General features: G+C 37.7%; 2 protein-coding genes across 4 annotated transcripts in view; one reads left to right on the top strand and one right to left on the bottom strand.

Annotated features, from left to right (window-relative positions):
• IARS2 (isoleucyl-tRNA synthetase 2, mitochondrial) overlaps positions 1 to 11,370 on the bottom strand; it is a 28,905-nt gene extending 17,535 nt beyond the window's left edge. The window contains exons 1-12 of the mRNA XM_059835867.1: positions 11,128 to 11,370; positions 10,464 to 10,586; positions 9,256 to 9,412; positions 7,950 to 8,098; positions 7,807 to 7,856; positions 7,599 to 7,708; positions 7,422 to 7,512; positions 6,933 to 7,048; positions 5,117 to 5,286; positions 4,139 to 4,229; positions 3,777 to 3,928; positions 2,625 to 2,785 (exon numbers count right to left, since the gene is read on the bottom strand). Coding sequence (XP_059691850.1) covers positions 2,625 to 2,785; positions 3,777 to 3,928; positions 4,139 to 4,229; positions 5,117 to 5,286; positions 6,933 to 7,048; positions 7,422 to 7,512; positions 7,599 to 7,708; positions 7,807 to 7,856; positions 7,950 to 8,098; positions 9,256 to 9,412; positions 10,464 to 10,586; positions 11,128 to 11,370 — 1,613 coding nt within the window. The remainder of the gene's footprint in view (positions 1 to 2,624; positions 2,786 to 3,776; positions 3,929 to 4,138; positions 4,230 to 5,116; positions 5,287 to 6,932; positions 7,049 to 7,421; positions 7,513 to 7,598; positions 7,709 to 7,806; positions 7,857 to 7,949; positions 8,099 to 9,255; positions 9,413 to 10,463; positions 10,587 to 11,127) is intronic.
• A 332-nt stretch (positions 11,371 to 11,702) lies between these two features.
• BPNT1 (3'(2'), 5'-bisphosphate nucleotidase 1) lies at positions 11,703 to 24,599 on the top strand. 3 transcript variants are annotated; one of them, XM_059835366.1, is made up of 10 exons: positions 11,703 to 11,882; positions 13,928 to 14,028; positions 15,119 to 15,243; positions 18,457 to 18,561; positions 18,816 to 18,923; positions 19,461 to 19,509; positions 20,475 to 20,566; positions 21,567 to 21,764; positions 22,610 to 22,715; positions 24,024 to 24,599. In XM_059835366.1, exons 3-10 carry the CDS (start codon positions 15,127 to 15,129, stop codon positions 24,170 to 24,172), a joined length of 924 nt encoding a protein of 307 aa, XP_059691349.1. In that variant the 5' UTR covers positions 11,703 to 11,882; positions 13,928 to 14,028; positions 15,119 to 15,126; the 3' UTR covers positions 24,173 to 24,599. The 3 variants fall into 3 exon arrangements, with proteins under 3 accessions (XP_059691349.1, XP_059691350.1, XP_059691351.1); XM_059835367.1 differs by lacking the exon at positions 13,928 to 14,028; XM_059835368.1 differs by lacking the exons at positions 13,928 to 14,028; positions 15,119 to 15,243.
• Positions 24,600 to 25,021: the final 422 nt, after the last annotated feature.

Genomic DNA, 25,021 nt, shown 5'->3' with positions numbered 1-25,021 from the left:
CTGCATCTGGAAAGAGAAGCTTTCTGCAGCCTTTCACATGACAAATTCAGGTGAAACTCTCACTTACAGAGGGAAAGACAGTGGTTTATTGTAGGGACTTTTTTTAAAAAAAAAAAAAAAAGTCTTTTTACAGGTGATACATAAACAGGATCACTCAAGATCGACCATTGGTGCTCTCATATGTAACAGCAACTCCATGTGGACTACACTGACTTCCAGTGGAGATGCTGTTACTTTTGATAGCCACTCAAAAACTCCAGAGCGGCTGCAGAAGCACGTTAACCCAGCATTCAAGGTAAGAAAACAATTTACATTTCAAAATAAAAGCTATTTACTGTTGTTTTAATGATATTAATTATTCACACAATCTGACTATGAAACTTCAAGTGTTAGAAATACGTCAGCAACCTACTGTGATATGATTTTCAAAATGATAATGCAAACGCAACAAAATATTTAGGCTTCGCGGTTTATTTCAATAAGAACTGGTGTCCAGGAAAATGACCTATGAATTGACAGACTGCTTTCTAAATTTGCCTGTCATTTCTATAGGCCAATATTCTGCGCACTTTTCCTACTCTGGTTACAGAAGTCTGCTACGGCCAACTTTAAATATTTAATGAGCATTTTACACTTTTCTTTGAAAATTTCACCTTTACTGTAAAATATGTTAGAAGGAAAGAGTACTGGCTATAAACAAGCATCAGAAGCTGTCAGTCAAATGAAATAAATCTACTTACCAAGCACACTGGGTATGTCTCTTTTTTTCCTAAATGTCTCTCTTTTCCCCCAGATCAATTCTAACCAAACATGCCATACTGTCCCTTTGTTCATTCACCTACATGCGTGACTGCTAGGACAATACCTACACACAAAGGTCGAGTTGTTAAACTACTGCAATGTTTATCACGTCAAAATGCCCCCATTGCCACATATCGTACAACTCCACCAATATTCTCACACAGCTCAAGCACTTACAAAAGACATGCTTTTTAATACAGGTCACTGGCTTTCAAGGTAATTTTACCACAACCTAAAGGAATTCCCATGCATCCCTCCTTTCAAATGCTTTCTGCACCAGCTGGATCAGCTCCTCTATGTTCTGAAGGAGCTATTGCTTCATGGTGCCCTTCACATTTGATTGTTAACTGCTAAACTTTTTCATTACACTCTTATTTTGTTGTTAAACTACATATTTAACAATCTTAAGCAAGCACAAGTAGCTCACTCAAGCCTACTCTGCAGACAGACCACAACAAGTATTCCTCAGAAACTGTGATTTTTTTTATGTGAACACACACTTACTTTATAATACAGTAACAATTTTTGCAGGTAAAGTGACTTCACCCCACAGAGCCTCCATCCATATATTTCCTGATGTGAGTCAGCATTATTCAGGTACTATAAACGACTACGGTTATTGTGGTCTTTTCTCACAGTTATTGCCTACTGTGAGAGAGTCAAAGTACACATCTGTGCACCTACACACCCAGCCACACTAAGGGCTAATGGCTTAAAGTCCGTTCCCTGCTCTCCACACCCTAAGCCTCACCTACTACTATATTTATGTTCTCCGTTCAGCCTCTGGAAAACACGACGGACTCTTGCAGTATATTCATTCAACACCAGAATAAGTAGTGTTGCAGAACTTTAAGTTCATCCCCAGCTATGCAATCTTATTATCCATAATGAATTTGCACAAACGGTTGTAAGGTTAAGATGGAGTTACATTAGCATATCTCAAGACAGAAAACAATTATGGAAATAAACAATGAATGTGGAACTCCACAATACTATTTTTATGAAATCGTCTCTTAGAGGATATTCACAATTGAAAACCTCTGTTCCCTAAAGGGGTAAAAGCAGAACTCTATTACTCCTTAAAAGACAGAAAAGGATCATATTTGTTTGAGTTTTCTCATTTTAAAGCATAGCTTGGATTTCCTCCACATTACATTGTCTGGAATTCCTGAAATGCAGTGTTTGCAATATCTGGATACTATTAATCAAAAGATAGCAGAATAAGGCTAGCATCTGAAGCTTTAGACATACCAAATCATAAAGCTAAAGGTCACTTACTTACATTTATTGAGGCTGGCTCTTCGAAAACACTCTGATTTTATTTTGAAACAAAGTCTAGTTATTTATTCTGCAGCTGATTTCGTTATTCCACTTCAGATATCTCACTGTCACTTATTCAACTGCAAAAAGCTATTTTAACAAAATACCTGTATTGTGCAATTTACAGTGCTACAATTACAGTTGCAATCTATTCTAACTACAACTTGCATTTTACTCCTTGCTTAAATGTAAAGGCCAGTGATTACTGCTAGCTCACTTAACTTGAAGATGAGGGATGAAAGCAGCAATTACTATCAAGGGGACTTTTCAGGTAACTTAAGTATCTAAGTAAATTGATTCCTATTACTTACATACAAGTCACCTTCAGCAATGAGTTTTTGATTGTTTTAATTTATAGCTGAATTAGTTCTGTGTATAAACAATTACAAGTAAAAGTATGTATTTATACTTAAATAGTTAGAAGTTTTATAACATTGTGTAACTGCAGCAAAACAGACAATGCTCATTCTTCAATTTTTCAGTATATAAAGCTAGACAAATACCTGTTTATCAAGCATTCTCCTGTGTTCTTCTGATAAAAAACAGGAATCGGAACACCCCAACATCTTTGCCGTGATATACACCAAAATGTCCTTCTGTCCAGCATTTCGAGCATTCTGTTCACTGCAGATGTAGGAATAACTTTCACTTTTTTCAGCACTTCCTACAAAGTAGACAGTGAATTGTTGAACATGCTTCAGCATTCAGACCAACACTGTTTATACTATCAGTAAAAAAAGGTACAGGTCTACACTCCCACTCCCAGTATTGAATAACATCTTCTTGGGCAACTGTCATATTTACTTCATTTACTTCACAGCATGTTGCTCTACTTAGAATGCCATATATACTGTACATGTCCCCACAGAGCAACCAACGCTTTTTTGCCAGCTCTGATTCTCTAGCAGACACACCCTAAAGTTAGAAATGGCATCAGTATCTCCATCTGAAGTTTAATAGCTCATTGTGTCTTATGCTGTTGTCTACTTTGAAATCACATCTTCATACATACTACCTGTATTAGAGAGTGCGGGCTACCACTCACTCCCAACCCCACTGAGTAACCTTATTTTCCTTCATTCTAGATAAAGATGAATATGGAATAAATACCTCATGCCATGAAATCACTGTTACCCAAAGCAGCCTAAGCTGCTGGTCTGAGCTTTCTGTGTGGATGTACATAATTTCAAAGAGCACTACATTTAAAAAAAAAAAAAGTTTTAAAGTTATTTAAAATAGGACTGTGGCAAAATTAATAGGGGAGCAAACAAAGATGTTTGGCCATGCAAGACTACCGTAACAACAAAGGCAATTTTAATACTGATAAAATTGTCTCTTATGATTTAATTCCTTGAAACATTGTATTTTTAAAAATATTTTTTGGGAAAAAAATGCAGTAGCTCTAAGAAACTTATACATCTCCTGTAAATACAATGAACAAATATGTCAGTCCATGTATTTATCCTGGATTATATCAATAGTGACAAAAAACCAACAACATTCATCACTTCTACAAATAACTAACACTTTTCAACTAGTGTTTGTAAACCTTAGAGAAGAACATATTCTGGAGTGAGCTATAGCAAGATTGTTTTGCTGATTCCAAATGGCGTCGGCTGTCTTTAAATGTCCCATAAGAAAGCAAAATTCTATACCTGTGCTGTAGCCTTCACACTTGCTGTGTTTACAAACCACTGTTTGCTGGCACGAATAATCATTGGTTTTTTAGTCCTCCAGTCATATGGGTAACTGTGCACATATTTCTCCTCTTTTAACAAACTCCCAGCTGCCTGAAGCATCTGAATGACTGAGAGGAAAAAATGAGGCAAGATTAAAATCTGATCTGAACATACTGCTACTTTTCACCTCAATTAACTTCTTTCAATGATCAACACATAATAAGAAGTGCCTGTACTTCATCCATGTTCAAAATGTGTTCAGTTTATACAAACCCTCAAAATATACTTGCAGAAATGTAACTGATGAAGTAACAAATGGTTAAACATCAAATACTCACCAGCTTCATTCCCCTCTTCAAGGACATTCTTGTTTTGAAGTTCAGGACCTGCAGCTTCGGTAAAAAAACCACCTTCATCCACAAGGCAATCCTTAAAATAAATATGTTAATCATGTCAATAAAATACCATGCGGCAATTAATTACCTTTTTGGTATTCAAAAGTGAGTTAAGTAACTACTTTTCTGATGAACAGCGAAGTATGTTGTACTTAAGTACACTTCACATTTAGTGAACTGCAATTTAGTAATCTACCAGGCAAGTGAATTTTACATGTCAGAAGAAACGAGCACCGTTACAATTGCAGATATACCACAACTGTCTTACATCAACTCACTGATTAGACTTTCCAAATGAACAGTGAAAAACAAAAACAAACAAACAAAGCCCCAAGAAAAACCCTACCCTCAAAAAAACCAACCAGAAATATTAGTATAATCAGGTTTTGGTACGTCTCAAGAGCCACCTCTTTTAAAAGGTGAAAAAGAAAAAGAATACCCTGCATCTTCATTTCCATCAAACACAAACTGATCATGCATAACTGAACTGTATTTATGTATGTGTTTAAAACAAGCTTTGCTAAAAAAGAATAGTAATAACGACCTACATAACTGGTGATTTACTGGTCTGCAAGATACAGCTTTGAAAGCCAATTCTGAGTACTGAGAGCCAATATCTGAGAATTGTTGTCTGTGTTATCCTTTAAAAAACAAAAACACAGAGAGGGAAGAGAAATCTGATTCCATTCTACCACTTCCCTGTAAGCTTTAATTAGCAAATGGATGAAAAGCTTCATCCTTTTATTTTGAGACACACTTTTTTAAGGTTAGTCCTGCATTTCTGCAGGCCATTAGCAATACTCACACTTATCTGAATGCTTCAAAACATTTTCAAGTTTTATGCACCAATTACAACACTCACTTTAGTGGCACGTGATCAAACAGTTGCAGGAAATCAAAGGCAACAGCTGAAAAAAGTACCGTGGGTAGCTGATGGTGGGAAGCTACGCTGTAGTCTTCCATACCATGAGCTGGGGCTGTATGAACAAATCCTGTTCCTTTTGCCATTGTCACATGATTTGCAGGTAACAGAGGAGAGACTCTGCCAGGAATTGTGGGGTGAGCACAAGAACCGTCTGCCAAATCTACACCTGGGGGTGAAAAAAAAAAACAGAAGAGAAAACAGAGAAACAATTAATGCATTCAGCTTCTTTTATCCAAGAGCAGAATTAGAACAATTGATCAGCAAGTGTATGCATGGGATACTACTCAGATGTACTACTTCTTTATCTTGTTTGTGGGTCCCCATCCAAATGCTTTCACGTTCTCCGCATTGTTAATCTTGCACATAGTTTTTTTCCTTTGACGTAAAACCTCTTTTTCTACCTTAGACAACGGTATTCTGTTAGTAGTGACATTCCACCTAGAGACACGCCTCACATTCCCATTCCTTGGGGTCCACTATCTCAGTGTACTGAAACAGATCTCAATAATGATTTAGTAGGCTAAAACCCTTGAATTTGGGATCTATTCCTAGTTCTGCCACTAAGTACTAATATTATCATGAACAATTTATTTGAATTCTCTAAACTACCTACAAATAAAGAAAGTACAGCACGAATGAAGCTAGTGACAATTTAAGGTTAAGAAAAACACTGAAGAAATCTTGGTAGTAAAGCCTTGTGAAAGTCAAGAATCACAGAGCTTGAGGAATCTTTCATATGACAAAATGGCCTTCATTGAACACTTTCTTCCTAGAAGGACCATGTTTAGGAATTGCTGTCAGACAGTTAGGTACACAAACATAACAAATATAACTAATTACTGAATACGTGGGAAGATAAAATGAAAAGGTTCTAATATTAAACTTCTTTTCAAGAAGGTCCAACTCTACTGTTCTATGTTATCTGCAAATCATGTGATTCAAGAAGGTGGAACCTGTGCAAAGAACACCTCCACATAATTTTATCATTAGGTAAAACCAAGATTATTAAGCAGAGAAACAGATAATTCTTTTGCCTCTGAAAGAGAAGGCATGGAAAGACACCAAAACAACCTGAAAAGTCATAGAAACCACCATTCTCACCTCCTTTAGATATGCATATTTCCAGCACTGAATCGCTGATAAAGGCAAACGAATAAAGTTCACAAATAACACATTAAATTCAACTCATGACACCAAATTAGAAGTCTGTCTATTAAGAAATATCACTATGCAGTGTGTTAGGATGAAAACTTCACTGCTTTCGTTTGTCCATACAGACAAGAGTCACCTACGATACCTCAATATTCTTCATGATTATGGTGAACGCTTAAGACACCTCTTAACAATGAAAAACTTGAAAAGTAACATAACACGACAACAACGGCTGATAGTGCTACCGATTCTGCTACACTAGGTAATTTCAATGGTTTTTGTAGAATTTAGCAATCAGGCAGTCAGCAAGCGTACTTGTAATTAGCCCCTTGTTCTCATCAGCAATGGATGAGAAAGACAGACAAATGGCATTCAGTGTAATTAAGACTTTGATACTGAACAGACTTCCACTCCATGTTTTAAGTTTTCCAAGTGTGAATTCAGATCTTTTTAAAAAGTACTTTGAAATCTATGGATGAAAATTTGAGCTACAGTACACCAATACTAAATCTGACAGACTACTACTCCTCCTTGTATTATGTTAGTGAAACATGTTCTCAAAATATAAACAAACTTAGTAACACATCAAAACTGAAGCAGTTTTCAGACACCTACAAGCAGATTTCTAAGCAGCTTAAGACTAACAATATTAAAACCTACCTTTACATGTTGACATAACCTCAAACTGCGTGTCCAAAACAGCAGCTGTAGATTCAACTCTATCTGCAGCCAGAATGAAGTGTTGACCAGTAGTTGTACATTTCACAACTGAGTATCTACAATGCAAATATATATTTGTGATACCAAATAATTACAAACACCGCAAAGCTATGAATTGTTTGAATGCTCCATCTCTAAAAGACAGCTAAATATGTTTTAAGATCTACATGTCCAATTCACTCCTAAATCTCAAGAGAATTTCAAGATAATGTAACATCAGGAAGAAGAAATAACTTTAAAAAAAATAAAAATGAAAGCAGAAATTAATATATTAAGAGAGATAGAACAAAGCTTACGATTTTGTCACTTAAAAAAACCCCCAAAAAATGCCTTAAATAAAATCTAATGGTAATCCAGAACATTTTTATTTTGCTGATAAGTACTGATAAGGACTGACGCAGATCATTGAACCAAGTTAAAGACACATACGCTGAATCTGGCATGTAACAAACTGCTTGATTGGCTGGCACAGTCCAAGGTTGTGTCGTCCAGACTAGCACACTAGCAGGGAATGATCCATCTATGGATGTAAATTAGAAGTACTTTACTTAGAGTTGTAACAAAAATAAGAGCTATCAGTCTTAAAAATCTATATGGAAGTCATACCTATCACAGAAGTCAGCTTAGGTGGTGACTTTAACAGGGGAAATTTCATATACACGGAACGACTGACATGCTGCTCATTGTATTCAAGCTCTGCTTCAGCCAAGGCTGTTCTGGGTAGATGTCAAACATAAGTTAACACACTTGGACATGAAAAGCTGTGATATCCTTGCTAAAATTTTGAAGACAAAGCAGTTAAGCTGATTCTTACTTTGCTGAAGGAGACCAGAAGACAGGTTTATAGTCCTGATAAACAAAACCCTAAAGAGGAAAGGGAAGGAAAAAAGAAAGTTAGGAGAATCAAAACTCACGACAAAAAACCCTACACTCTTATTAAATAAAAGTTCAACATACCTTATCGTACATTTTGTAGAAGACTCTCAGCTGGTTCGCTTCATACTTTGGATCAAATGTACAGTAGCAGTTAGCCCAATCTGCCATTACACCCCAACGAATGAAGGCGGATTTCTGTTTCTCAATTGCTCTTTCTGCAAATTCTCTGGCTGAAGGGAATAGTTCCATTAAGCACATGGCTTAGGCCACTAAGATCAATATAATACCATTTAAAATATGATACTGACATTTTTTAGAAAAGCCTGAGCTGAACATATTGAAACTGTGCACTAATTACTAACGTGTATTAAATAGATTATTGTGGCTCAAAAATATACATTCCAGAGAAGTAGTTACATAAAATGACTGCGAAGAGTAAAAAGATCCACGAGTGGCACTTTTTGACTAACATGGGGACATAAAGCACAAGTGTCTCTAGAACATAAACTTTCTTTTTAAGGAAGAGGGGAAAAAAGTAAGTGTATTTCGTCATTAAGAATAATTTCTCAAAAACGCATTCTCAAATAACGTAAAATAAGTAAGAGTGAAAATTAACCACTTCCATTGATGCTGATCCAAACTTTTCAAGGCAACATGCATCTGAAAATAAGTTAGCCCATTTCACTGCTGCAATTTCAAGCTGAAGCAGTTTAAATTGCTCATCACACATAGTTCTGCAGCTGAATGTTGTTGTCTTCCAATACATATGGTATCTGAAATTATTTTTTCAAAAGTTTCCATATAATGCAGACTAACTTTCTCTGAAAGGATCACCCCTACAGTTTTGTAGTATTGTTAAAAACAGAGTCAATAAATACATCCCTAATTATGATATTGAGCAAAGCTGCCCTGATGAAGCCCAATTTTTATCACAGAACCACAGAATGGTTGAGGTCGGAGGGGACGTCTGGAGGTCATCTGGTCCAACCCCCTCTCAAGCCGGGACTCACAGTTTATGAGGAGCTTCTTTTTAGCTCCTCAGCAAATTCAGTCTTCAAAACCCCAAAACATGCTGATCTGATAAATATCGGTTTCATGCTACACAGTTATGCAAAGCAGAAATCCAAATCCTCGGTCCTTTTGTTTTTTTTAAACCCGTGGTCAGTGCTATGCATGTTCAATTATCCCACTTCATAAGATTACACTGTACTCAATCTGCTTGGCAAATACATACAGTGATCCTAGAAAATGTTACCAACAACTAAATAAAAGCACTCAATTAAGTATAAAAGCTATTTATAAAGGATAAAATTCAAAATATGCTGTGTACAATGTACAAATACTTAAGCCAACTTTTTCTATAATGATATTGCAAACAGTAGTTTACCTCTCTGTCTAATTTCCATTGGTGAAAGATTTTCAGCTCCTTTGGTTTCTGACAATGCCTTCAACTCAATTGGCAATCCATGACAATCCCATCCTGGCACATAATGTACTTTATAACCTCTCATCATGTAGAAACGATTAGTGATGTCTTTCAAAATCTGAAAAGACACAGGGGTCAGTTATCACTCAGCTCCCCCATGTGGAATAGCTACATTATTAATTAAGATCCTCCTACTAAAAAAACAAATATAAAAGGCTGCGTGATACATTTACATTTAAGACCATCCATTAATGATTTTTTCTTGCCCATCATTTTGTATTTTGGCAGAACCTCAAAGGACCTCTAATCAAAGGAATTCACGTTCTGTACAACTGAAAGATGCAGTTTATAAACTTGCAAGACTTGAAGCAGACAAATTCTACTTGCTCTCATTTTTAAAACACCGAGCTAGATCTACAGTGTTGGCCTAGTGCACATTATTGCTTTTCCATATAAGTGATCACCTACCAAAACTTGCCATTTTTAGAAGTCCAAGCTTTAGCACTAGCACCTTAAGAAGCTGTGGGTCACATTTTAGTCTTTCCCACTTTGTAGCATATATAATGCCGTCATTCTCAGGACTGAATCTAAACGTATCCAAACATATTTGGGAGTATTATTGTGAAGCTGAAACTTACATTTTAAAAACCATCAACATTTAGTCATTGTGGTTCCATTGAAGATACCCAGATAAAATAAAATAAATTACAAAGTACCCGAAGGAAAAAAGAATAGCAAGGCACAGCTCAACCATGCATTACAGTAATGTTATTACATATACACATATAGAAATAGACACAGCCACATGTGTAGGTGTGATACATTCAATACACAAACTGTGCATTTAATATTGCTTAGGAATGAAGGCTGGGCGTTCTTTAAAAAAATGTTCTCCTTTCACTGAACCATTCAGCTTCATAAATGAGCACTCAGCATATAGGCACCGTACACTGGAACGTGGTATTTATGTCATGGTATGGTATTTATGTCACCATGGCATCATATGGTATCTACGTAACTGCGTCATTTGCTTTTTAAAAGCCCCATCTACCAAAATACTGAACGCTTTAAAGTGTTATTGATTTAAATGGGAACGGAGAACACACAGCACATTATGGGAAGTATTTACCACTTCAAAACAGTACAGTATGAATGAGTTAAGTATTTACTTTATTTAACGCATGGCCAACATGAGGGTCTCCATTGGCATAAGGTGGTCCATCATGAAGACAAAATTCCTGCTTTGTTTTCCTTTGCCTTTGCCATGAATACAGTTCCAAAAACCCACATTTCTGTAGAGACAACAAGGGAACAACTAACTCATCACAGCTCTTTGCACTTCCAAAAAGTCTGCGTTTTAGCTTCATGGTAAAACGTATATTGAAAACAAACAAACACGGGGAGTTAACGTTCCTAACTCTGTTCAGATGTTAGTAGTTTGAAGCTACTAAAAAGCCGGAGACAGGCATAGTACTAAGCCTAACGTTACTATGCCGGCTCTCCGCGGTCAGGAGCGTCGCTACTCTTCCTGCAACCGAAGCCGTCACAAGCTGGAGAGTGTCCAGACTGTAAACCACTCTCTGAGGATCCGGAGCTCTTCACCCTTCTCCAGCAGGTAACTCAGGCGGCCTGGCCGGGCACCCGCGAAAGCCCAGACCCACAAGAAGCGAACCGCAGCAGCGGCGGGCCCGTAAACAAACCTCCGCCCGCCACCCCCGCGGCGGCGGCGGCGCTCCCGTGGGGGCGCGGCGAGGCTTGGCCCGGCGGCGGAGTGCCGCGGCCCTCGCGCGGCACGCACCCCCCGGGCGAGCCGGCCCCGGCCCCGGCCGCTACCTGCTGCGTCTCCAGCTCGGTCTCGGGCTGCAGCCGCCCCGGTAGCTGCGCGGGGAAGCGGCTGCGCGGCAGCAGTACCGTGTCCCGGTACTGGGAGTCCTGCCGGCTCTCCGCCACGGGCTGCCGGCTGTCGGCCTCCGAGGCGGCGGAGCGCGCCCAGCCCCAGGAGACCGCCGCCCGGGCGCGCAGCCCAACCCGCGCCCCGGCCCGGGCCAGCGGCGGCGCCCGCCAGGCCCGAAACATCCTCACGGACTCCCTGCGACGCGCGCTGGGGAAGCACTTCCGCCTGCGCTACGGAAATCGGCGCGGCGACGGGCCGCAGGAAGGGACAGATCACGCAGCAACGCGTTCTTCCCCCCCCCCGCCCCCCGCGGAGGCCTCCCGACGGGCGGGGCGGGGCGGGGCGGGGCCCCCTTCAGCCCTCCCCGGAGCCGGAAGGATCCGCGGCCTTTCGAGCGGATTCTGTAAAGGCGGCGTCCCTCCCCCGGCGCGGTCGGGCCGAGTTCTTCTTGAAGAAGCCGGCGCAGAGACGGGTTCCCCGGCCGGCAGCGGGGCGGTGCAGGCAGGGAGCTCACCGGCGGGGCTTGGCCTGGGTCACTTCATCGTTCGGCAAGGGGAAGGGCTTCTGGCGAGCTCGGGGCGCCCCGCCCGCTGCGGGTGAAGGGTGACGGGCGGAGGGGGAGAGGGAGAACCTCGGTCGGCGGAGGAGTGCAGGGGACGCTGCCGAGATCAAGGGAAGAGCAAAGCTGGAGAGGGTGAGTTAGCTATCGCAGCAGCAGAGAGAGCTGCTGCCATCTGCGACCTGTGCAGCGCTCAGCCGAGTGCATTAAGAGAGCACTGCTCCGTGCTCGGAAACACTGGCCGGTCTGGACTGCACCGCGGGCAGTTCACCGCCGGGAATCCTAATGACAAGAGAATCAAGAACGGGCTTTTTTTTTAAATACAGACTCAAAAGGCCTCAAAGCAATTTGGTGAAATGAGGTAGGGCAGCCCTTTCCCGCTGCAAGTCTGTAGGTGAACCTCAGCGGGACCCAGGCATTCCCACTCCAAGTCCTAGCCCACTTCTGCTGGGTACAGACCGTTTCCTTACGTTACCCAGAATGAAAGGTTTTCTCTTTTACTAAATGTGAGCCCAAGTTTATTGCAAAGAAATAGGGAGCTGTAGTCACCTGGGCTTTGAAGAGTTCAGAGGAAGAAATCACAGTTTAGCATGCTGTCTGTGATGTCCGTTTTCTCCTTCCGTCAGGTGAAACGATAAAGTTGGAAAATGGATATTTGCAGAAAAGACACCGAGATAGCAACATCCACAAATTCTTCTTACTTGTTTTGATAACTTAATTGTAGCCATCCTGTAATATTTAAATATTTCAAAGTTAAAATGTGTAACAAGAACTGGAGGACTCACTTATTTTCGTAGGTATCAAAGCAGGCTGATTTGTCAGCAATTTGGTTGCTAGGCTAGGAGAAAGCATGGATGGTCTTTGGAGGACAAGGTATACTTTGAAAATAATATGTAGATTTAAATTGAGGTATAGTTGCTGTGCAATCTTTGTAAACTGTACAGTTTTGTAAGAGTCAAACTTGTTTCGCCAAAGCAAGCATCATATTGAACGTATAGTGAAAGTATACATTAGACATTGCCCTCATCAGAAGGAATGTGCCATAAACTTATAAACAACCTAGTTAATTTGAAATCAAAAAGTTACAGAGATGAAAAACTTATGGCCAACTAGCACACACACTTATCTAAACAAAAAGGTGTAATACACCAGAAAGTGTGCCACACAGGAGATGCAGCCCTGTAAAAATTTAAGGCACCTTTTGCAGTAATAACATACTTCGGACTTCATTAATTACTCTGTATTGGGGAGGAGGGGGTGTGGAACCTCCCATTTCAGTTTCTCTTAATAAATCTTGTTTTTCACATGAATATTTTAATTTTTAAGTTTGCTTAGAGATTTCAGGTATAGGTTCACTACAGAAAGAAAGCAGACTTGTTTGCCTTAAGAATGTCCCAAGAAAAATGTGCCCAAGAAACACCTTGGGTCAAGCCTCAAGAATGTAAGATAGTATTTCTGTATTGTTTTCTCAGGCTTTTGAGACTTCATGCAAACATTAAATAAACGAAGCCTTTGAAACAATTAAGTAAGTTTTAACCTAAATTTACAAAGCAGGATGAAATGTGCAGTAAAAGGTCAAATGAAGAATGAGAAGCTGAGCATAAGATCTTAATTATCTTCTTCTGAGCTCAATTCTTTAACCCAAACTTCCCATCTAATATGCTAATTTTTTTACTCTCGCTCAGAAGTACTCATATTCTGGATATTTTCAGTATGGAATGAACTACATTCAATTTTCCTTCCTGTTAACTTGCTTCACACGATGGTATATACTTATAGTGTAGTATCTGTCTTCCTGTGTGTTATGACACATATTTGCTCTACGACTTTCAATTGTTCGAGAGATGCTTTTTGCAACAGGTAGCATTTCCAAAATTTCCTCTGTAACCATTGTTACCAGTCCAAGACAGCCCGCACGTGTGCTTTGGGTATGGACCTTGGCTATTTTACAGGACTCCAAGAGCACTTTGCTCCCATCCATGAGCAGTAAATAATAATTAACAGTAGCAACTGTGCTTTTTGAATGTACTTACACGATCACTCTACTCTTTTAGCTTCAGAGATCTTGTGACTTTAGAGATACCCATACAGTGTTTCTAAAATGTTGAAACAGTTCTTAAACCAGCTTAATTTGGGATTTTTATACCTCTAACATTGTTGTTTTCCTTTGCTGTAAACAGACGTGAACTTGAGGTCACATCAATATCATCTACAGTAGCTAGCCTTATCGCCTCATTATATTATACTCTGACAAGTAGATTTCTCAAGCAAGAAAAGAAAGGTATTGTATAACAACTTATTGCCACTTAGGCAATACTTGGTGCAATTGCTGCAAATATTGATTGTAAGGGAAGCCTAATATATCATATTCTATGTGGTGATTAATGAGTTCCTCTGTACTTTTTTCTAGCTCTGTCCTCAAGTGTTTAGTTGGAAGTATATCACACACGTGAGCCCAACCCAAAAAGCATGTAATCTACACAGATACAAAAAAATGACAGGAAAGCATAAAAAGCAATTAGCTCAGCATTTTAAAGAATACAGTGTGGTTATCAATACTTCTTTCACCTGAGGTAGAGAAAAGCTGGGAGGAATGGATGATTGCTAGCCTTTTGCAAGAGTGATAGGTATTCTTCTACTTGGGAACTGAAGGCATAGTGATGTGTGCTGGGGAACTGACACAGAAGACAATACAATAGGAGGAATGACAGGACATGCGGTGTTGAGGGGAGGAAGGAAGATGTAATTATTTCCTTAAAGCAAACAAGAGAAGTTGAAGAAATACAGAAAGGATGGTAAAATTTAGATGACCAGACTTTCGCGTACAAGTGCAGTGTTTGCAGTATCTGCATATCATTGGCCTATTTTGTGTCCACAATTAGGCCATCTGCAAAGGCCTATTTTATATTTAAACAAATAAAAATAGTAAGTAAAGTTGCTCTTGTCATCCTGTCTAATAGCCTTGTACTTGAGTCTGGGCACAAACCAACTCTGTAGGTTCAGTTCTGAAAAAATGAACTTATGTTCAAAAGGTACAAAAAATGAGTACTGTAAGTAGACTACACTTTTTCTACATTTATGGTAAAGAGTTTCGGCTGCTGCTGTTGCTCTTGTTTAATGCCAGATTTTATTTCACTGTCAGACAGAGCATGGATATTTGAAAAACCTTGTCTGAAATAGCTTTATATCCCTGTGTTTGTTAATTGTATTTTTAAAAAAGTCAAAGCTCACTTCATTACTACTCACTGGCAGTGACCCACTTTCCCCTCCTACTCAGCTTCAACTCTGTTTGGAACATTATGTAAATTATTTTCCTTCTTGTCTTCTCTTGAAGAGAGATATGTACAAGTTTGCTTTTTGTTTCTTTTCAGCATTCAGTATGGCTTCTCCAGCTCTACTCATGCGTGTGGTTGCCTCTGCATATTCTGTTGCAGAAAAAGCTGCAACAATTGTTAGAAATGTAATGGCTGCAGGAGATCTGGAGATAGTGGAGAAGGTATTACTTTTACTTTGTTCCAGTTTAATTTCTCTTATTAATGCTGAGTTAGATACAGGTCAAAGTGGTATTTTTGAAGATCAGCAACTGGGGAAGGAAATACAGTCCTCACCTCTCTGATACAAGAAATATTCCTTATGAAAGGATTAAAAAAGCACTGGAAAAATGTCTTTTGACCAGTATTTCTAAAGAATGTTCAGACACTTAGAAGAAACACACCATAATTTTGTCCTGATTCCCTTCACAAAACACAACCTTTGGATAGCATGTCAGAATTCATAATAATGCATCTTTCCCATTAATTTCCATACCTATGTTCTAATATCTGTAGTACAGTTTAAAGTACTGTGCCCTTCATGAATTTTGGATTAGGAGAAATCAGTGTTTAGTTTCTTAAAACAAAAAAGAACCTTAGATTTTACTGTAAGTCACAGTTTTCAAAATAAATTTAATCAAATTTAATTCTAAATAGAAAACAAATGAAATTACAATCATCCACATGAAGTTCTTAATTTGCTGTAAATTCGTAAGCTGCACTGATGAGCAAGGATCTTTGTTCTGACTACAGTACTAGAATAGGTGGAATTAACTTCTGAAGTTAATTCTAGCTTTACCGGTATAACACAATATAATGGACTGCATTAAGTATCTATATTATTTTCGGTCTTTACATTGAAATAATTTACATTTTTCTGATAGTAAGTACTTTCAGACAGTTACGAAGAAAAGCTTGATCCTTTGTGACTTATTGTCAGTTCAGACAGTAGATGCAAAAAGATTTTTTCCCCATTTGGTCACTTATATTCACCACTACGAAAACATTTGCAAGTTTTTCTTATTCCCTTTTTTCTAAGCAATTAAAATCAGGTGTATGGGGGAGAGAATTAAAAAAAAACCTGGAAACTAATGATCTGTGTTTTCAAAAGTGCTTAGATGCATAGCAGGATTCTTAGACACATTTAAGTAGACTATACACTCCCACATAACCTGCTTTTAGGTTCTTGGAAAAACTAATGCAGCTTCACTACAAGAAAGCCTTAAAATACTTTCATGCAGAGGTAAAAAGGAAGCACTGTCTGTACTTTGTTTAACCAGTTAATTTAAATGCATAAACAATTTTCACTAAGCTTATTTTTTAAGAGTCCAGCAAGGTTAAGGTAATTTTAACTAAAACTAAATGCTGGTTTTTATCCATTTAATTCAGTTTCACTTGAAAAAAATGCACGTGTTAGTAAATAAAAAATGCATTGCTTTATCATTTTCTAATATAAGACCAGCAAATGAACACATTTTAAGCTCCATAACCAATTAAGTAAATAATTGTAAATACAGTGTAACAAAAATGATCAAAAGTAACAGGTGATAGTGGTTCTAAATAAGACTGGTTATACATACCTTTTTTTTTTTAAAATGAATACTACGAACACACAAAATTAGATTGAAAACAATGACCAACAGAAGAGGTTCCTGTTTGAGGGACTAGCGATCTCAGAATTCCTGCAAGCTTCTTGTCAAAGGTGGCTGGTGAAGAAAAGAGGAAGAATGCAAGAGAGAAGCTGTGTGTGCCTCTACTTTACAGTCTGGAGGGAAGAGATGCACAAGAACAGAAAGTGCTCCTTTTCATCATTCATCCTCTTTCTGCAGTCAGCAAACATCAAGACCAATTCCAACTGGCCTTATTGAAAGCTTTAGAAAAGCTAGGAAGACAATGTTCCACCTTTTCCCTCAACACATTGACCTCCCATCCATTTTTCTCGATGAGGAAAATAGTTCAAGGACAGTTGAATTTTTAGCTACTTCCTCTCCTGATGTTCAGCGTTTTCTTTCCCCCAGACAACTCTAAGTTCTCCATTTATATTGCTTCTCCTTGTACCATTTTTGCCTTTTTTTTTTTTTTCAAATTGTTAGGTAGACATTTTGTCCAGCCATTCTTACATTATTGATGACTGTTTTGAAGAACTACTTTACGCTATTTTATTAGGTCAGTGTCCTGGAGTAAAGGACATTCTTAGCAATAACTTGGTCTTCCCGAGTCTAAACTCAGTGCCAAATTCAACCAAATTTATTAAGGGATAAGAGGGAAATTGCAAAGAAAAATATCAAGTTTCATAAAAATAGGCAATTGGATAAGGGACAGACTAGGTTTTGAGCATGCAAAAATTAACCCATAACATGATTCTAAATGGAATATTCTATTCCTATACCTAATTTCTGTAGCTGGATAAAACAACTTTCATGTTGTCACCAAATAAGATACAAGCAGATAAAATTTTTGTTTGATTGGATGAATTGGCTTTCTTAATTCCTGTGCTAACAGAAGTATTTCTTACTGAGATTCTGTCTCCAGAGCTAAAGGGCTCCTCCATTCATAGATACAAGAAGATTAAGGCAAGAAATTATTAATAAATTACCCACTTCCACTATATAGCAGTTTATTGATGTTTAAGAAGAAATTACTGTAACCCATCTAGCAATATACGTTTGGCTACACTGCATATTTTGGGAAGGCTTTCAGTCATGGTTTCATGTCACCTTGAGACACCAAATCCACTGTTTCCTCTCTAGATTTTTTTGCTGGAAAAAATGTATGGGTGTTACTGTCCAGTTCAATTTTGCTGGCTAGCTTCTGACCCTCCTTGGTCCTTCTCTGGTAGACTAAGGAACCGCTCACTATTTAGAAGTTTATACACCATAATTGTTTTAATTTTTTTTTTAAACAAGTTAGATTAATTGGACCTTTAAATCACCTTTTACCAACACCTTCCCTATATTTCTCCTCTTTCCTAATTTGCCATGTCTCTCCAGTGAGCCTTAACATATTTATTTTTTCTTGTTAACATCCTAATTCTTTTTGCTTTTCCCTCTTTTGTTATATCTGGGTTCATACTTGTATTAATTTATTCTGTACATAGTGTAGTATTTGCACAAATACATATTCAGTGCAATTGCACCAGTGCATGAGAAGAACACAGCATGTAAATATTGTTCTAATATCATACCAGTCTATCTTAGCTCTGGGGTGTACAGGGAAACTCTGCTTCTTTCAGTTTTTAGCCGGCCTCTCTCAAGATCGCTTACTAGGTGGATGATTTATCAAATTAGACTTCTTTTTCATTACAAGGTAGATATTCAAAGTGACATATGGGTCATTGTACTGTGGTTTTTTGTTGTTGCTGTTTTGAAATACACAATTTCCTATCAATCCTTTGACAGACCGGAGCCAATGACTTGCAGACCAAGGCTGACCGACTGGTACAAATGAGCATTTGTGCTTCCCTGGCACGGAAGTTTCCCAAGGTGACAATCATAGGAGAAGAAGTAAGCACCCAATTTATTTCATACTAACAATTTAACTTGATGTAACTTGCAGTGGAATTTGCTTTGGCAGGTTTTCGGAAATAATTTCTTTTTTGTAAAAAAAAAAACCAACCAAACAAGAATTATTTCCATCCCATTTCATCTTTCCATTGCATTAGCTTTGTCAAGTAAGCTGCAAGCAAATCCACAGTTTTAAGGCATATCAAGGTGAGTCCAACACCTTTTTCTAATAATTTTGAGAATCCTTTCATTAGGAACTGCCCACTGAAGAAGTAACTGAGGAATTAATTGAAGATGGTCACTGTGAAGAAATACTGAAGAAAACTTGTCCTGCTCAGTACGCAGGAATTAAAGAGGAAGAGGTAATGTGGTAATGCTATACATATGTGTTCATCTTTTACACTCTATCTATATTACTTATTGATTTTAGCTAAGAATATCTTAAGAAAAAAGGCTGTTTCAATGTTGCCAATTTTTATTTTTTATTTGAAAACTGAAATGTAGTCATGAGAATCACACCTCCAGAGCTGGAAATGCTTCATGTTCCACTGTGCAATAATGGGAAATAGAAATTTGTTTCTTAAAGCTTGTGATTCAGATTTATTTGTAAGGAATCTACTTTCGACATAAGTAATATCATTTCCATGTTCAGTTTCTTACTCCATGTTCAGCCTTCATACCTCTAGTAAGAGATTTGCTGAGAAGTTCCAGTCAGTTTTTAAGCTTTTTTGTGTAAAATACTATTGTAGGCTTCAGTCATATCATAATGTTAAAAATTTGAATCTCTTTATTTCCTTACTGCTGTAAGGAAATAAAAGCACTAAAGTAAAATATATACTTTGCATGGTAATTTATATGATTTGTACTTGTTACTTTTCCTTATTTTTTTATTTTTACAGCTTGTAATATGGGTTGATCCCTTGGATGGAACCAAGGAGTACACTGAAGGTTGGCTTCTCTTAATTCTACTGATTCAAAAAAATTATAGCAATGTAATAAAGTAGCATGTACATGTAGTTAGTTTTATGATAGAAATTACATACAATATTGTTTCATAAGGCTGATGTTGTTTCTGTACTTTTTAAGTTCTAGGGAATTTTTTAATCATTCCATTCAGTTCTAACCAGTATTGAATATTCCTGATGAGCTACTGAGTGCCCTCTAGCTTTTATCATTGCAAGCTGCCTTTGATTGCTGGCAAGTTGTCTTAAGTTTTTAGTCAAACTTACGATTTCACGTATACTTTGAATTGAGGGGCTAAATCTCCCATTCACACAGGAATATGCTCTACATATTTCTTTCCAAACAACCCAAATACCACAGCTGTATTTGTAGCCCTTTTAAAATAAAACATCTTCCCCTAAATCATAATTCTTCAGTTACGGGCAGAAACTGTTTTCAGCAAAGCCTAATTTGTGTCCATAAAATGAAGGAAAAAATCCCCAAAACTCCAAAAACGATATGCCAAAACCTCACTTTTATCAACTAAAAGATGCAGCAGGAGGCTAATGTAAAATCCTTTAGGTAGATTTTTTTTTCCCCTTTTCAGGGAAAGGGATGTACAACTGTCAACACTGTCAACAAATTGCTAGTTTTGAATACTATTAAAGAATTCACACCACAGTTATAGAAGAATGTCATCATATACTGCTATTTAGTTGTATCTTTAAACTTCTTTCTCATTGTAACATAGTTCTATTAAGAGAATTCTATCTGGGGGATTTTTTTTGCAGACCTCAAGGCTAAATGACTAAAAAAAACTACACCAACGTATTACACCTGAAAATCCTGATTAGTATTTTCATTTTTGAGATACCACCCTGCATATCAATTTGTGGATTTTTATTGAAGGTTTATTTTTTTTACGTATATACTTTTTCAAGCATAACTACATTCATATTATTTCTGTACAGGTCTCCTTGACCACGTAACGGTTCTTATTGGAATTGCTTATGGAGGCAAAGCAATAGCAGGAGTTATTAATCAGCCATATTACAACTATAAGGTATTAAATGCATTGATTTGTTTAAAAGCACTAGGTGATCTCTAACTGTTACTTCTAAGCCGTTTCTAGATAGCACACTTTCAACTGAAAAGCAGCGTGTAGTGGAGTTAATGTTGTAATATAAGGTGGTGGTGTTTTTATTAAATATATTCAATTTTGAATGTTGGTTTCCAGGAACTGAATCTCAGGGACCTACTAACAGTCATATTGAATCCTGAGACTTGTATAATACACTAATACAGTGTATATTATGTATGTACTGTACATATTACTACAGTACATATAAAGTACTTATTGTAAAACAAGTACAGATTGGTATTTTTGCAGTCTTTGCTAGAAATTCTTTAGTAAATCCATACAATAGGTGCATTTGTGATGTGTGGTAACTGCCATAAATCTGCAGCCCTAAATAAACCAAGCGTACCTGCCACTGACAGCTGGGTTAGAGTGTATCAGACCAGGTTTCAGGTGTAAGTCCAGAATGGCTAACCTACAGGCATTTACACATGTTTGGAGATTATTTCAGTATTATCTGTGAGGGGGGGGGAAAAGCTCACGATGCAGCCTGATTAAACTTCACTAGAATTTAAAGAAAAAAGTCTTGAGCTGATGTGATGCATATAATCACCTGATTCTATATGTTCTATGTGATATGTATGATAAACATTTAAAACAAGGTATTTTCAGTTACAGATTGTGCCTGAAGTACAGAAATATACAAATATTAATTTGTCAGTCATTGGAGGCAGGATGTAATGCACCACCACAATATTACAGTAAACAGTAAACAATGTCATTGCCTTAGAGGGAAAGACAGCCAATTTCTTACTCTGGGCTTTAGAGCAGTTCTTTTTAAGGGTCATTGGTTAAATGTATAACCCAGTATTAATATTATACTTCCTGATATGCAAAGATGTCCCTAGGTACTCCTTTCCATTTGTGCTTTAAATGCTGATCACTATGATTAACCATCACCTGGACCTGTGTACCTTTTTCATAGGCAGGAGCTGATGCTGTGTTGGGCAGGACAATCTGGGGAGTCCTGGGCATAGGTGCCTTTGGATTTCAGCTCACAGAAGCACCTGCTGGGAAACACATCATTGTTACCACCCGTTCTCACAGCAGTACCCTGGTAAATGACTGCATCAGTGCCTTGAACCCAGACAGTGTCATCAGAGTTGGAGGAGCAGGAAACAAGGTATGAAAACTCCAAATCTATTTGGTTTATCTTTGGAAAAAGAAAAAGAATTTTTAAAGAAATAATCTGCTTACTTGCATGAATGTACAGTAGACTGCCTCCTCCTGCCCCAGTACAACTTCTCTTCCTAGCATCCAGTCTGCTGTGAGGTAGAGAGAATTTGGTACATGGATAGTTGTAACAGTGGCCATGCTGCTCATGGCTGAGGTCCATCTTCCCCGGTATTCTGTTTCTAGGGGAGAAAATAAAAAGTTATAAGACCGGAGTGACTAAATGTGAATTCAGTTTAATCATCATTATTAGACATTTCCTCCTGTTCATGTTAATACAGTTTTTGTTCCAACTACCTACCAGCATATATGAAAGGATAAAAATAGAAGCACACAGTGATATTTCCTTTGAAAAACTTCTCTACACACAGGGAATACTAATTTGCTACAGTTTTTAAAACTTAGTTTTGTCATGGCTGTCAAAACCAGACCCTCCAATCTCTTCTCCAATGTATATAAGGCCCAAAATGGCACCGAGATAACATAGAGATAAGTTTCCACTTTATTTTTTCAGTACTTGCACAAGATGGGAATTCTTGTTTCTGAAGCTAAAAGCAGATTTTCATCCTATAGACTGTATTTGTAACAATCAAAAATAGATCATTCAGAATGGTAATACAGTATAGCTTTCTAAATCTTAATATACTTTCTTGTAATATCAGAAAGGAAATGTCTGGTGTTCCTTTTCTACCGTAAGTACATAGTATAAACTGATCTAATCCCTGTTTCCTGGTGTTTTTACCCGTTTCTAAATGCCTAGATTCTTTGTAACGATTGCCACTCTACTCATAACAGATCATTCAACTTATAGAAGGCAAGGCATCTGCTTATGTATTTGCCAGTCCTGGGTGCAAGAAATGGGATACATGTGCACCTGAAGCTATTCTGCATGCTGTGGGAGGTAAGTTAATAGCATTCAAAATTCCAAGGTAAGTGAAACTGCATCAATTTAAAGTTATTTATACTTTTCATAGAAAAAAAGAATTTCCAAACATGTCATCGGAAAGAAGAATGACAGTATGTATGTATTTTTAAATAGTCATGATTCACTAGGAGCTTTGAGCCCTTTGAAATCAACAGTAACTCCAAAGGAACAGCAAATTATACACTGGAAGGCCTGATATGATCTGTTTTGCCCTGGACTAATACAGTCAATAACTGTCAAATAATGAAAAAAGCTAACATTTTCAAAACAAATGGATTTTTTTTCTGTTAGCTACTATTTCACAGTAAAATCACGCTGACCTACTAACTGGATATAGTAGTTTATTATTAGTAACATATTATGTAATATGTAGACATTGAATTCTTTAAAACAACAAAAACAGGCCATATCATGCAGTTGTTCCTCGGATGTACAAACTCCAAAATTGAGTCATTCATGTAATTCAGTAAAATTAGTGGTCTCCAGCCAACATAAGTCACTTCACCTTTCTAGGGGGTAAGGGGTTAGGGAAGTTATGAAGTCTCACTGACAAGAATTTGCATATAAGTATTATTATTATATTTTCTCTGCTGTTCATGTTGATAGACCTTTTACCACATGTGCTAAAATTATGGGGTTTGATCTCCTAAATTCTGTCAAACAAGGATAACAGGCTTCATAATGACATTATTTAACTCCTCTGCAGTCTCTAGTGTTGATAACTGGGATAGCTTTAAACAGGTTAGCTCAAGCACAAAAAACCAACCAATCTGGGGCAGCACAGTGCTGTATTTAGCCTCCTTGTTATGTAGGTATCTCGTGGTTAAGTTAGCTTGCATAAAGATCTGTGTTGCTTTTGCTAAATGATTTCTAGAAAATAATTTAAAACCAGCTGGTGTATTTCTATATTACGTTAGAGTTTGTTGTATAGACTTACCCTGGCTTTTACTTGAACTGATGATTTTTCTTTCCTTCTTGTCAATGGCCAATGTAAAAACTACTCAGGAAGCATTTTAATTAATCCGTAAGAGAGTGATGTTATTTTCCTCTTCCTGAAACACAAGGAATTTAAGTATTGCTGAAAGAAAATAAAACCATTAGTTACTTGATTTCAGTCAATGAAAAACTGTTGCACTTAAACTGGGAGCAAAGATATTTCACACCTGAAGACAGGCATACGTACAAAGACCGTCTGTTTTTTTTAGTTGTATCACTTGTACTAATAAAATAGATTATCTCTCACCAACTCCTGTTTGCTGGAATTTTTTTTTTTTTTTTTTGCAGGCAAGATAACTGATATCCATGGAAATTCATTTCAGTATAACAAGGAAGTGAAACACATGAATTCAGCTGGCGTCCTTGCCACTTTGAGAAATTATGACTATTATGCCAGTCATATTCCTAACACCGTTAAACAATCTCTTGTGCCTTAAAGCAGTAAAGCATCTTCACATGGCCTGGAAGGCTGAGAAAGTGAGCTTGGAGAATAAGAAAGAAAGAAGATAACTGAGCTTGAAATTTTGTTTTATAGAATCTGAACCAAATTCTTCCACTAAGGTGTTCAATAATTTCAAAATTACATACAGAATATGTTGGATCAGATTGTTTTGCTGTGTTTAGCAGTCAACATCAAAACAGTCACATTTCTTCAATAGTTGTTTTCGATATTCTTTGGGAGTATTCATTCTTCATGACTCTGCTTAATATACTGCTAATGATAACACTACAGTCCAAAAATCATCTTAATATTCAGGGCACAAAATCATGTTAAGTCATTTACCTGATCTTGCTCAATGTTTTGTGTTGTATGTAGTCAATAAGGGTTTATTGGGTTAAATACAAACAGAATATTTGCCTGGATGGATTAGCCCATTTATTATAAAGTTGACAGTTTTGATTCTTAGAAGTGAATCTTTAAATTTTTCGATCTGCACTCAGTTTTGGGATGGCCAAGATTGCTATTTGTGGTGAGTTGGGTTGTCTAAGTTTTGCAGAAGCGAGGACACAGTCCAGCTGGGCCTCTGATGTCTCAAACAGGGGTTCCTGGATCATTGGATCCATTGAGGATCAGTGAAGCCTTAATACAGCAGGGTTCAGGACCCCTCAGTTGAGGGGAACGCAAGGAAACCGCAACATGGGGAAGAGTTCCCAGCACCTCTCTGGTGATCTGAAATGCCTCTGTCAGGGTCTGTGCCACCTCAGTCTTGGAGAGCTTTGGGCATCCTAGATCACTTTGTTATACATGGGGACAACAGAAATGCCAGAACTTGAAATTTTTCATG

Source organism: Gavia stellata, chromosome 2 (assembly GCF_030936135.1).
Source record: "Gavia stellata isolate bGavSte3 chromosome 2, bGavSte3.hap2, whole genome shotgun sequence".
In the NCBI taxonomy this organism is placed as follows: domain Eukaryota; kingdom Metazoa; phylum Chordata; class Aves; order Gaviiformes; family Gaviidae; genus Gavia; species Gavia stellata.
The sequence above is the reverse complement of the archived record's forward strand: the minus strand, read 5'-3'. Positions and strand labels throughout refer to the sequence as shown.

Excerpts from the sequence above, each read along its gene's own strand:
- BPNT1 (XM_059835367.1), top strand. The coding sequence starts at position 15,127 with ATGGCTTCTCCAGCTCTACTCATGCGTGTGGTTGCCTCTGCATATTCT. Across the intron at positions 20,567-21,566 it reads AGCCATATTACAACTATAAG|GCAGGAGCTGATGCTGTGTT; the intron begins GTATTAAATGCA and ends CCTTTTTCATAG. Across the intron at positions 21,765-22,609 it reads TTGGAGGAGCAGGAAACAAG|ATCATTCAACTTATAGAAGG; the intron begins GTATGAAAACTC and ends TACTCATAACAG.